The sequence below is a fragment of the Myodes glareolus genome, chromosome 23 (assembly GCF_982192425.1).
Source record: "Myodes glareolus chromosome 23, mMyoGla1.1, whole genome shotgun sequence".
NCBI classification, from domain to species: Eukaryota; Metazoa; Chordata; class Mammalia; order Rodentia; family Cricetidae; genus Myodes; species Myodes glareolus.
Window position 1 is genome coordinate 44,697,824 of NC_142048.1, and position 13,377 is coordinate 44,711,200.

Genomic DNA, 13,377 nt, shown 5'->3' on the forward strand with positions numbered 1-13,377 from the left:
TTTGCTATGTTCTTGGTCCTACACTCACTTAGGAAATGGATCAACTATCAGAAGCTCCAATATGTCACTTCCACAATAAATCAGCTCCATGAACAAGGCCTGTCCAGAGCTCAAACACGCTTGCACAAATTATTCTACTAAAGAAAATGGACACACCAATAAGTAGCAAAACTGAGACATAAGAAAGCCGAATGAGATCACACTGGACACTCCTCTCTAAAAGTCCTACTTTACCTTCCAATACTACGATTGAACAAGCTATGGAGGAGGGATCTGTTTCAGCTCATGCGTTCTCCTCTATCACCAAAGCAGGAGCTCACAGCAGGACCTGGGAGCAGGAATTGAAGCAAAGAGACCACAGAGGAAGGCAGCTTACTAGTCTGCTCAGCTTGCTTTCTTATATAGCACAGGACTGCCTGCCCAAGGGTGGCCCCAATGCAGTCATTAATTAAGAGAATGTTTCCACAGACTTGCCAACAGGCCAACCTGATAGAAGCACTTTCTCAACCAAAGTTTACTATTCCCCCAATGAATCCAGCTTGTACAAGTTGATAAACTGATTAACCAAAACAACCATGTTTGTCAATAAACAATATGGAAACCCTGTCTGGAAAAACCAAAATAAAGAAAGAAACAAACAAACAATACAAAGAATTAAACCTTACTAATATGTTATATGAGTGGCATATGTGTGGATTTAGATTCATTCCCTAAACCAATTAAAATAAACAAATGAAGAAAATAGATGTGTCAGTGTTATAAGGATAAGGATTTGGAATTAAAACTGATAGTAACAATTCTTGTAGGTCTCTGGATATTTTCTATACTAAAGAATATTAATACCACAGGTTAAAGTAAAAACTAGAAAGTATAGTATGGTATAATTTATATGCATAGCAATGTACACTTAAACTTCAAATGTACATAGCAAATTCCAATACAGCCAGAGCTACCCAGTGCAACCCTGTCTCAAAAGCAGCTAATAAAGTACTGCTGGCCAATACACGGAGCAAATCGTTCTTCCTATTAACACGTACTGGGAAACAAAATGTTTCTCTGACTGCAAAATAGGAACACAAAAAGAAATTGCCCTGACTTTATCTCTATTGTTCAGTGAAGAGAAAATGGAAGCTTTATTTAGCCAAAATTTAAATCTTTCTCGAATCATCCTAATAAAAGAAGAGGAAACCCCTATTTAAATAGATTCATATTTCTGTATCTGTAGCCAAAAGTTGCATATTTGGGAGCTTTGTTGTACTTTTTATTTCTCAGTTAAAATCTTAGACTGGGTAATTCTATCTTTCCCCAGCAGTGTGGAGGCCAACACAAGTTTACAGTCCTGACCTGACTGAAAGCCATCTTGCTTCTATCTCATCTAAACCCACGGCCCTCACTCCTACCTACCAATCATCACATTATCCAGGGGAAACTAGCAAACTGTGCAACTGAATAGAACCCATTCTTATTTAGATTCTTTCAACTGTACCATATGTAGTAGCCTAATCTTTTCTGCATCTTGATCAAATAAATTTTTCCATAAAGAAGAAATCAAATTGGATTAAAATCACCAAAAGACTATGTATCTAAGCACAATTAATAAAAATACTTTGAATTCTTAGTGTACATAAGTGTACTTAGTGAGCTAGTCAGATAGCTCAGAATACCTCATACATATCAAGAAAACTCTAGTCTCTACACCGTTATTAAGCAGGTACCTCTACAAACAATATTCATCTAAGTGTTTTTAAACTATGCAAAATCCATTGACTTTTGCACATGCGTGTAGGTATTCTGTAGGAAGCGTGCTGATTCAGAAATGGAAGGTTTGGGATACTAAGTTATAGTCAGAAATATGAAGAGAGTATGTTTAGTTACTGAATAACTTTTTGGAAAGATAATGACAACAGTGACACTTCATTTGTACCAAATCCTCACATGAAAGTTGAGGAGCAGGGGAATGAAACTTCAAAGACCATGCGCATTCTATGTTTTGAAGCATTTTCCCAGACAGATGGAAGACTGTACCTGAGCCAAATGCTTTTATTTCTTTCCTTGCTGGTGCTTCACATGGTAGAGGAGTTTTTTTCTTCTGTACAGGCTTTAAAACAAGACATGTAATAGCCGTTGTGGGACTGTATAAACAGCTCAGTGGTTAAGAGAATTTGCTGTTCAAACACTTAACACCAGAGTTGAAAATCCGATACCCAAGTAACAAGCCAAGCATCCACAAAACACATGTAAACTCACCCAGTGCCGTTTTATGGCACAGGCAAATATACAACCACACACATATACACATAACCTCAAGTGGATAGACAAAAATAATACACCTCTTTAAAAGTAACATTTGCATGTTATAAATAGTACAGATTAAATGATGCAAGATAAAAATCTAAAACATTACCTTCAATTGAGTATATTCTTCAAGAGAGTCTAGAGAGTCAGAGACATATTAATTATTTGTGAACATGATAAAGTTAAGTATATCTTCCATATAGAATTACTATCAAAAATATTCCAGGTTGCTAGCTTTCAAAATATTACTAATTTTAGTTTTGGGACACCCCTTTTGTTTTTCTCTTCCAATTGATGGAAAACAACCTACATCAGTATGGCATTCCTAATTGTTGGAAAACAAAATGAAACTGTGATTATGGGATGAATTTGTGACCCAAAATTATTTTTAAGCACTGACTGTAGGAAGAAGCAGAACGGCTCTTTAGCAAGACCAGTGTCATTCATGCCAGTATTGAATGAGAGTTTGCCATGACCTCCATGTATGATAAACTTTGGAAGCTCAAAGACTCAATATTTAGAGAAAGGAGAATCTGTGCTCCTGAAAACATGATAGCACATACAATTGCTCATTTTTGCAAGTATATGAACTATATTTTTGGGCCGTGTTTCTTGGTTGCCCCTAGTTTTCACATCTGAAACATTTTTCAGTGAGCACTTTGGAAATAGTGTGTGAACCTAAGCCACGTGGTAGGAATAAGAAGTTGTTAGTGCTGACTGACTGCCAAAGTTTAAAGACGCCTGAGTTTTACAGGAGAACAGGAGATTACTAAAGTGTTCCATGTGAAATGTAAGCCATGTTTACACAAAACACAGTCCTACTATCCCAGTGAATGGTTATCACTGGATTATATCAAACAACCTGCGCTTCTACGAATTGGCTGCTTCTTTCGCTTTAGATGGGAAATTAACGTAACCAGGGCCTTGGCTACCTCCATGTTCTCCGTGGTCAACGGAGAACTGAGTGCCAGCCACTCACCATGGTTCTCCCCCATCACTCTTCTTCCAATAATCTATGCAGGAAAATATTCTCTACTTGAATTTAGCGGATAGCATGTGAATCTCACGTGAAATAAGCTGACTGCTCTCAAGTGTGACTGACTCCACATGGGTTCTCCAGCCCTTCACTGTCTTTCTCAGTCTTCACCATTCCTTCTTGTTCCCCCAAAATCCTTAGAGGAAAATACCTCATAATTTAAATCATCATTTCACTTTCTCAGTAATATTCTCAATTTAACCTGCTTTGAAAAACTAAGATCTAATTATTGCCACTTAAAATACCCTGAAGCAATTTTCTTTCACTGAAGCTCAATATTCCTTGTAAACAAACGTGTTGTCATGTAATATTTGTAAATAGAATTCTTACCTTGCTCCTCATCAAGTCTTGTGCTTTTGGACCTTTCATCTTCAGTCAAAGATAAATCGTCAATGCCCTTTGGACAAAGTTGTTAAAAGTATAATGTTAAAATTAGTATCAGTAATGAGTTGCACCGATTTAATTATCACATTCTCAGAATTTATCTCAGTTTCCTATTTCAAATGTAATTAAATTGAAAGTACAAGAAGCATAACTGAAAAACTAAATTATAATAGAGTCTCATACATATTTTCTGAGAATCGTTAATCTTATTGGGTCTCTGATTATAAAATTGACAATATAATTTCAGAGGAGACACTTGCATAGATATTAGAGAAGCCAACGTTCATGATTAAAAAAGGAATTAATTTCAGAATATCAGTAATTTTCGTTCCTCATAAATTACAAAGGTTTTCAATTCATATATTATCAAATTATGACACATGTACCAGTCATATAATATTATTACTTATGAACAGTTCCAATGGCATCAATATTTTTAATATCGAAAGAAAAAATACAGAGATGATTCAAACAAAACTTTGTGTTGGTTACTCCATTTTTTATTAAATTAGTAAATGTTTGGGCACATTTTCACTAGTTAGAAAGTTATTTTGTTATGGTCGAATAAAAATATTTAAACATTAGCTATCACCTATAGGTTTTTACAAGCAAAACCAAACTACAGAACTACAACAATCCTTCAGATAATAAAGAGAAAGAGAAACATGCTTTCACTCAGCATGGATAAGATGCAGGTTGCGTATTTATACTCTGTGTTGTCTGCATGATCTGAGCATTTAAAGAACAATCATGAAGGTAATATTCTGTCTTGCTTCGGGCAAACCAGGAAGTTCCAATATAATATATAGATGTGGACCACTGCTTTCTTGGCTCCCTTGTCCCCTTGCTAGAATTTGTCATGGCTCTTGTTTCTGTTTCTTTAGATGGCAACTTAATCCTCACAGTCATAAAGATCATTTCTGAGCAAGCATTTCAGCCCTCACTCTTCTATACACACTGAATACAGTTCTCATTATTCTCCCTCTTCATACCAACTGCTTCTCAGTGAGGAATTTCACATACAACATTCACTAATTATTTAGACACTTGTGCTCATATAAACCTCATTTGCTATGTTCATATTCAACAGTTTAGTGCTTGATATTCAGTAACTGGACATTATTCATCATAAAATGTCTGCTGGGAGCAAAGCACCACCTGCTACATTTCAACAGCATATTCTAATAAAATCCTTACAAATTATACATCCATATGGTGGCATGCATTTATGCAAATATTCAGGGGTAACTACAATCATTATATGTTGTAATGCTGGGTAAAGTTAGTCCACTGCAGTACTATGTTTAATGAATTTCTTTATTAAAAACTTTTTTGATTTGTTTACAGAACACCAAAGTCTCCATTCTGGAAAAAATCACTCTTTATGGATAATGGGATTAACTATACACGTCTATTCTCTTTCATGGCAAAGACAAGTAAAAACACTAGTCATCAAAATAAATAATTCAAGCTTAGTCTTTGGTAGTAGTGATTGGTAATAGGCAACATCAAATTTTGAGTCACTAGAAAAGGTAGCTCTTTAGAATGAATCAAATCCTGGGGTTAGCACTCTGATACTGCTCAAAAATTCTGTCATTTAATCATAAGTCTCAAACCTGGCATGACTTTTAAATACCAAAAGTAATGGAAAACATATTAAGAATCTATAAACATACTTTAACTTACCTTATACCAGTCTGCTTAAATACCCTAGAATGGTGTTAAAATTGAAAATTCAATGATCCTTCGGCTCTCCAGGGCAAGGAAATGGCACTTTCATGTGGCTCCTGGCACATTGTTTACCAATGAAAATGATGATCTTTAAAGGTTTTAATTTTAATATGCATGTACCTGTCTTTGAAAATTTCTGTCACCACACCATTCTTCTCCAGAAACTTTTATAGTTGGCTCTGCTGTAAAATAATTAGTTTAAAAACTATATAGTTAGACAAAAATGACAAAAGCTATATAGTTAGAAAACCCATCCCAATGGGTACATCGAAAAAGCAACCCCATACCTAAGGCTTAGGGAACATTACAGAAGGGGATGGAAAGTTTGAAAGAGCCATATGTCGGGGACAGAATCAATGTTAAAAATTGTTAATGTACAAACAAAATCAACAATATTAGTGGCATGAGTAAGAAATGGAGGGATTTAACTTAGTAGGTAGAAAGGTGCAAATTGATGCAATGTTTATTTGGAGATTTGCTGAATGCATAAAATCATAATCAAATAGCAAAGAAAATTAAGTTTTTGAATGAGTACAAGGATAAACACAAATTTGTGTATGAAAGACTCTGCATATTGGTACCAAATGATATGCAAAATAAATTAAATAAGACTATTAACATTTGGTCTTGCACATCTAATAATCTCCTTGGAATTCATTAGGAATGTGCAGCTTATAGATATTAGGCTCATCTGAAAAAAGAATACACCAAAACGTCATTGAGCTTACAGATATGGTACAAGAATAGAATATGTGAGACCTTAGGGTCCATATAAAATCAAATTTGTATAATAAATGCTGAATCAATGATTCAATAATATGAATAACATGAACAGAGTTTCTAATGACTATTATAGAAGACATTCAGCTATTTTCTCTAACATAGAACTTTAATTCTACATATAGGCAAAAGCTGGCAAAGATATTTCATCATGCTGTTTACATTAGTTCCTGCATCACATCCTGCTGCCACAGTTAAGGGCACTGATGTAGAGAATAAATAAATGAAAATAAAAACTGTTTGAACAAGACAAATAAGCAGGGTGTCAAACTAAAAGAAAGCATAATTTGAATTTGTAATGAGCAATAACTTGTAACTTCACTCATACACCAAAAGTATGCTTGCCAAAGAAAGATTTGTTCAATTTTCCAAGTAGTTAACTTGACAAATATAAACCATTAGAGACAACAGTTCTATGTTTTTAAACTATGCAAAAAAATAATTATTGGACTGTTATACCTAGCATAACTATTCTGCAAAAAAATGATAATGTTAATATATCAAGACACAAAAGAGAAAATACTGTGTTAGAATTAAAACTCTGAAAATATTATTTTGAGCAACTAAATGACTTGTGTAAACAATGGGACTTAACAATGAAAAGTTAATCTTTTAAGGAAAGTCCTCCCATCAAATTTGGAGAGCAGAGAAGTCAAAATCAAGAAGATTGTATAGATTTTGCAGTTTTGAAGTACTTTTCCTACATAAATAAGTAGTGTGGAATTTACCTGAGCAGTATGAGTTTACTTGCTGTGTTGCTGGTGCTTCATAAGAATCTCTTCCTTCAATGGGAAACTGTAGAGATTGTCAAAGAAGATATTTAACTACGTGTGTGTGTGTGTGTGTGTGTGTGTGTGTGTGTGTGTGTGTGTGTGTTTGGATAATACAATTTTAGTAACTCAGGATAAGGTATAAACTTACTACCTTCACTTGAATATATTCGTCAGGAGATTCTTTAAAAAAAGACATAGATAGTTATATGTAAGCATGACAAAGTTTACCATACTTTCAAGAAGAACTGCTATCTATCAAAAACATTTGTTGTGGTTAGCTTTTACAGTGATTATGTTCACTTTGGGGATGTGGGAAATTTTTAGTTTTGTTTTTCAATTGAAGGAAAGACACATAATAGAAATTTACTGGAAAATGAATAAATTCCATAATTTTAATCAAATGCCAATTTTCAGATTAGATAGTGAACCCAGTGAACATTTCTAATAAAAGTTATGTGAGTTGAGTGGTGGTGGTGCATGCCTTTAATCCCAGCACTTGGGAGACAGAGGCAGGCAGATCTTTATGAGTTCGAGGCCAGCCTGGTCTACAAGAGCTAGTTCCAGGACAGGCTTCAAAGTAACAGAGAAACCCTGGCTCAAAAAAAAAAAACTTATGTGCATTCATTAAAGTGGCATTTCTAATGGCTGGAGAGTAAAAGGTATCAGCAATTTTAGGATGAAATCAGGAAATTAAGATGATATTCCAACAGCCAAAACTGATTATAGCATGGGACAGACTATCTTCAGCAATGAGTACTTCCCAGTCATTTATCCGAGTGTTTGTGAGAGCTTACCATGTCCTTTACTTTATATATTAGCAATCACCACCGTTCACTTCTTATTCAAGAATGGTTCTGAATTTATCACCCTGGTTATTTACTTGTAGAATTATAGCACATAAAAACTGTTATTTTTATAAACACACACACATATATTGACTAAATTTAGTATAGCATGTTGGATTTTCCTTACTTTGCAAGTTTTTAATTTTTTGAGAATTCATAGATTTTTAATTTTTGAGAACTCATAAATCATATCCACCCTTTCTTCTCCTGCTTCAACTTCTTATGTGTCTCTACCTACCCCCTCTCAAATTCAAAAATTCTTTAATTATTGATATACACATACACACACACTCATCTGCAAGCATATATGCAACCTACTGTGTCCATTTAGTATTATTTATATGTAGATGTGTTTAGAAATGATAATTTGGGATTGAGTAACACATCAGGGAAACCGATTCACCATCTCTCAATAGTCATTGATTGCCTGTAGCTCTTCCTCTAGGGAGCAGCAGACAAATTACTTTGGGATCTTAAATAATTTTGAAATATTCAACACTAGAAATTATATTGCATTATTTATATCAAATTCTTATATAAAATTTAGAGAACACAGAAGTAAAATTTTGGAAATTTTAAACATTTAAAACATTTATATTTGTTAGCTCATAAATTTTAATATTATTAACTCACCTACTAGAAACCATTTCCCATGCTTTGCGTCACAGACTTCATTTGGAACAGAATCATTTTCTTCAACTGTAGTCTGTATGACATTAGGAAATAAGATACCTAGTAACTCTTGCGCTTTTCATACAAGATGAGATCAAATTTTCAGGAAAAAATAAGAGAGAAAATACCTTTGATAGAGGATAGTCTTTAGGGGTGTCTAAAAATGTCAAAGAGAAGAATAATGAATTCCATGCAAACCTGATATTGACCATGTACATTCATGAAGAATTAAATAGAGAATAACCCTCATGGATGAGAATGAGTACTTTAATGCTAAAGTTTTTACGTGGTTTATTGTGTTTATACAAGCCAAAAAAGATAACAATTGGAAAAAATAACACAGGACCTGAAAATAAATTAGAATTTTCTGAAAAGAAGAGCACAATCCAAAGTAATATAACACTGGTCCATAGTGGCACAAGCATTGTGGTGATAACCAACAACTATCTGAATTTATTTAGCCCACTGCATAAGATGGAAACCACATGCAACACTGCTCAAGTGACCAAGAACCTAAGACTTGATAGGTCATGGACTGAAGGGAAAACCAAGTACTACTGTTCTGCTAAAGAAACATAGCAATAAAATGATTCCTGACACTTACTACACCCATAGATCAGTGTCTTGTCCAACCAACATTGGTGAAGTTTCCTCCTGCAGTAGATAAGAAATACAGAGACCTACAGCTGAACAATGTGTAAGGAGTGAGAAACCTTAGAGCACTCATTCCAAATGGATAATCTTCATCAAACCTCTGCCCTCAAGGTTCAGGTAACTATGTGGATGAGGAGACAGAAAGTTGTGAGATTCAGAGGGGATAGGATAGCAACAAGGAAACAATGTCTTCCAGATACAATAGGGCTAACAGATAAGCTCACAGAGACTGGTAACATGCACAAGGTCTCAGCCAGGTGGTGTTCCAGCACTGAGAGGGGGAAAGGAACATCAGCTTCCCATCCCTAATGAAGAAGTTATCCTCAATTGACAACCACTCACAAAGTATAAGTGTAGTCTTCACCCCTCATTGAGGAAACTTCTTGCAAAAGATGGAGACCACTACAGAAAACCATAGCCAATCAAAATGCAAAGCTGATTGCATCTGAGTTGTTGATCTTACTCAGAGTGGATAAATTGAGAAAAAGTCTCCCTCATTTAAGGCAATATTTCAGAAGAGGTGGAGGAAAGATCTTTCATCTTGTTTGTTTTTCACTGTGATCTTGGCATGTCGACTTGTTCTGTTGCTTGTGTGTCTGATATAAGATTAAAGTCTGCATCATACTGGGCTGGTGTCTGGAGCTAGGCCTCGAAGTGGAGATGGGTTAAATTAAGATGCAAGAGTTAGTCAATAAGAAGCCAGAGCTAATAGACCAAGCAATGATTTAATTAATACAATTTCTGTGTGATTATTTCAGAGCTGAGCAGCTGGGCACCAATAAATAGCCTCCCTACAACAAATTGGCACCCACGAGGACAACTAAAATCCACTAAAAACCTAAAAGAGTTTGGGAAGGAACTCTAGACACACAAAAAAAACAAAGTTTAGTCACATTTTTTTTCAGCTGGTGGCTTGCCACAGCTCGTTTAAGAGAGGTTTTATTGATTAAATGGTAACCTGCACCATTTTGAAATGCTGGTTTTCTGGGCCGTGCTTGCCAGCATGAGCTCTGGCTTTTTCAAGAGACCAAGCATTTAAATGGGGTTTGTAAGCAGAGTATAACAATTTGCTTAATGACAACATAGACCTTCTGTGTGCCTGAAAATGGAGCAATGTACACAGCTTGCAGAGGTGGTGAACAGACTTCCACCATTTGGACTGTGTGGAGCAAGCAGGCAGGACCATATATACCCTAGCGATTCTACAGCTTAAATTTTAAGAAGCGCTTAGCATTTTAAATAAGTGCTTCTTGTCAGAAAATAATTGCAGATACACAATAAAGATATATTCAGATAAAAAGACCTCTAAATGGGTCACAGTGTTGCGTAAATGTATGTAGGATTGGGAGAGAGAACAAAAAGAAGTAAATGGATTTTTTAAAACAAAAAAGGAAAAGTCTTTAAAGAGACAGAGTACAGAAAGTCATAGATTAAAGGAATAAAGATAATTTTAAAAAGTAATAGAGTAAAAAGAATCCACATAAAGACGGATAATGCATATTATTGTGTTTTCTTTGAACTTTTTGACTGTGCAGGAGCTAAGTAAGCAACATATATACTTTAAAGTTATCTTGACTTCAGAATTTGGGTCTAAGGATAAGTTGCTTTGGAAAGGAGGTTCTTCTTTTGTTTCCACAGAAAATGAGAACCTGTGAATTGCTTGATGGACCAAGAGCCCCTGAAATTTTGCCTTGAACACCCCCAAAAATTACTTTGCCCAACAAACAGCAGGAAGAAGTTTGGAGAGAACTACACCCATATTCCCAAATATTGTTTCTAAATGTTTGTTTACATTTAAAGTGGGATATGCTATAGAGATTTCCATTGGTATGGATCTTGGTATATTGATACAAATTTAAGATCACTTTTATTATATGTATTTCTGATCTTGATTAAGATATTGTGTTTGTCCAGCTCATTTAAAATGTAATGTATAATTAAGAAATACAAGTTAATAGATAGTTTTCTATAATAGTCAAGCTTGTAGTCATGTTAGTTAGGTTTTCTACATGTACAGAGATGTATTTCAGATGGATTGGCATTCTTCAAACCTTTAAAAGACTACAAAATATGGCATTTAAAATGTTTTAAGATTTTAGGACTTTTCATGACAGTGAGACATATCTGCTCCTGGCAGCACCAATCTAGTTCAAGAAGATAATGGGCATTGAAGAGTCTCCTCATGGAGTGTGTTAGCCATTTGAGCAAGAAACTGCTCTTGCCTGAACTGCTTGATGAACTGGACATGCAGGTCCCACAGAAAAATGACTGCTGAACTTGTCTAAAGGTGAGATGATCCTTTGGGGTTCCTGCTTCATGAAAGAGTTTGCTAGACATTCTGCAGGACACAGAAGAAAGTGACTGGAAACTGCCGATATAAGTGGAACTGTCTTTGAAATTTCCTGCTTCATGGAAAAGTCTGCTGGATACTATGGCCTGTAGGCTGACAGTGGATGTCCCAACAGTACAAAAGAACTTTGGATGACTGTCCAGGTACCAAGATGTCAATTCTAGAGTTTTGAAAGTTGCTTACAATATACTTCCTGTTTACTTAAGTAATAGTATATCGTTCTGGAGTCTTTGATGGAGTTGAAGAATTTATAGTGATAGTTACAGTTTTCCTTAGTTATAATAAAAGATGAAATAGATATAAATATTGTAACTGTAATTATGACACAGAGTCTCTCCTCACTGCCTGCAATCAGAATGTAGATCTCTTGGCTCCTTCTCTAGCACTATGTCTGACTACATGCTTATATGTTTCCCACCATGATGATAATGGACTAAACCTCTGAACTGTTAGCCTGCCCCAGTTAAGTGTTTTCCTTTTTAAGAGTTGCCATCATGATGGTGTCTCTTCATAACATTAGAAACCCTAACTAAGACATTGCCTGACGTGTCTGACTATTGTTCATATCTGACCGATATCCCTGTTGCCTCTTTGTTGTGGTTGTATTGAACAAAGGGCTTTGCTCTGTATTTACTGAAGAGCACAAGAAACACAGTATGATAAAGGAATGAGGAAGGCTTCTTTATAGAAATATCTAATAGAATTTTATAAGAGAAGTTACTTTGCTAGCCTCAATTGATCCTGAAAAGCACTTGAAACCATACACAGATGTTATTGATCTCTATTCACATGCTGCTTCCAACATTTCTTGGCATGTTAAACAGGCTGAGTACATGTTAGGATAGTAGATTGAATGTATAGTCTTAAAGGATCTCAAGGCACTTTATTAACTTGACTTCAGGGGCTGGCAAAATTTCAGTACCTTTGAAAGATGAGATATTTTTAGAAAAATATCACCACAATAAAAAGACACATAAAAGAAGATATAAATAATTTGTTATCTACCTTAAACAAATTACCTTGAGGTAGTAAATAATTTTCTTTAAACATTCAAATTAACAGTAAGAACTGCATTATTTACTTCAAATTCTTCAATGAAATATTGTATAGTAAGAACTAGTAATGAGCAAAGTGTAAGTATTTCGAATATTTTAATGTAATTGTCCATAGAAATTAATATTGCAAAATTCACCTGCTAATAACTGTATCACTGGACTCATATCCCAGGCCTCCTTTGGAACAGATTCTTGCTTTACAATGGTAGGCTGTATTAATTTATAAAAAAATTTAATGACTCTTGTACAGGTTATAGAAAATGAAATTAAAGATTCAGAATAAAATGAAAAGTAACTACCTTTGATTGAGGACATTCCTTAGAAAATTCTGAAGTTTCAAAGAAACAATCAATTAAATACAAATATGATAATATTGACTGTATACATTTATAAAGAGTTAGTATGAAAAATAATCATCATGGATAACTTGATGGTTATTTAATTTTTTGATGAATTTTTACTTTGTTTCATTTTTAGACAACTGAGGAACATGACAGATATCATTTTTTCCAATGAAAAAAATTAAACTGTAGCTGTAGTTATACTTAGAATTATCCAAAAGAATATAATCTAAATAAATATAACTTCATAGGAAAGGCACATATACCACAATATGAGATTTTTAATTGATGGAAAGAAAACCTATCTGTGGTCTCAGGAAGAAATCATAATTATAAGGTGATATTTCATTTATTAAAGCTAATGGCTGAACAGGTCAGCACATACCTCTAATAAAACATTTCAGAAACATTTAAGTAATATTATTAGAGCTATTCATGTTCTCCCTGTCATGTTCTAATTT

General features: G+C 34.5%; 1 protein-coding gene across 10 annotated transcripts in view; it reads right to left on the reverse strand.

Annotated features, from left to right (window-relative positions):
- The window catches only part of LOC125414285 (uncharacterized), a 155,921-nt gene that overhangs the window by 84,353 nt on the left and 58,191 nt on the right, over nucleotides 1-13,377 (reverse strand). For 7 of the 10 annotated variants that reach the window (XM_085680768.2, XM_087900803.1, XM_085680766.2 and 4 more), the window contains exons 22-31: nucleotides 12,875-12,903; nucleotides 12,713-12,785; nucleotides 8,645-8,673; nucleotides 8,478-8,550; nucleotides 7,148-7,179; nucleotides 6,955-7,021; nucleotides 5,567-5,628; nucleotides 3,662-3,728; nucleotides 2,405-2,433; nucleotides 2,026-2,098 (exon numbers count right to left, since the gene is read on the reverse strand). In XM_085680768.2, the coding sequence (XP_085536894.2) occupies nucleotides 2,026-2,098; nucleotides 2,405-2,433; nucleotides 3,662-3,728; nucleotides 5,567-5,628; nucleotides 6,955-7,021; nucleotides 7,148-7,179; nucleotides 8,478-8,550; nucleotides 8,645-8,673; nucleotides 12,713-12,785; nucleotides 12,875-12,903 (534 nt within the window). The remainder of the gene's footprint in view (nucleotides 1-2,025; nucleotides 2,099-2,404; nucleotides 2,434-3,661; nucleotides 3,729-5,566; nucleotides 5,629-6,954; nucleotides 7,022-7,147; nucleotides 7,180-8,477; nucleotides 8,551-8,644; nucleotides 8,674-12,712; nucleotides 12,786-12,874; nucleotides 12,904-13,377) is intronic. The other 3 variants (XM_085680770.2, XM_085680764.2, XM_085680767.2) reach the window with 3 other exon arrangements.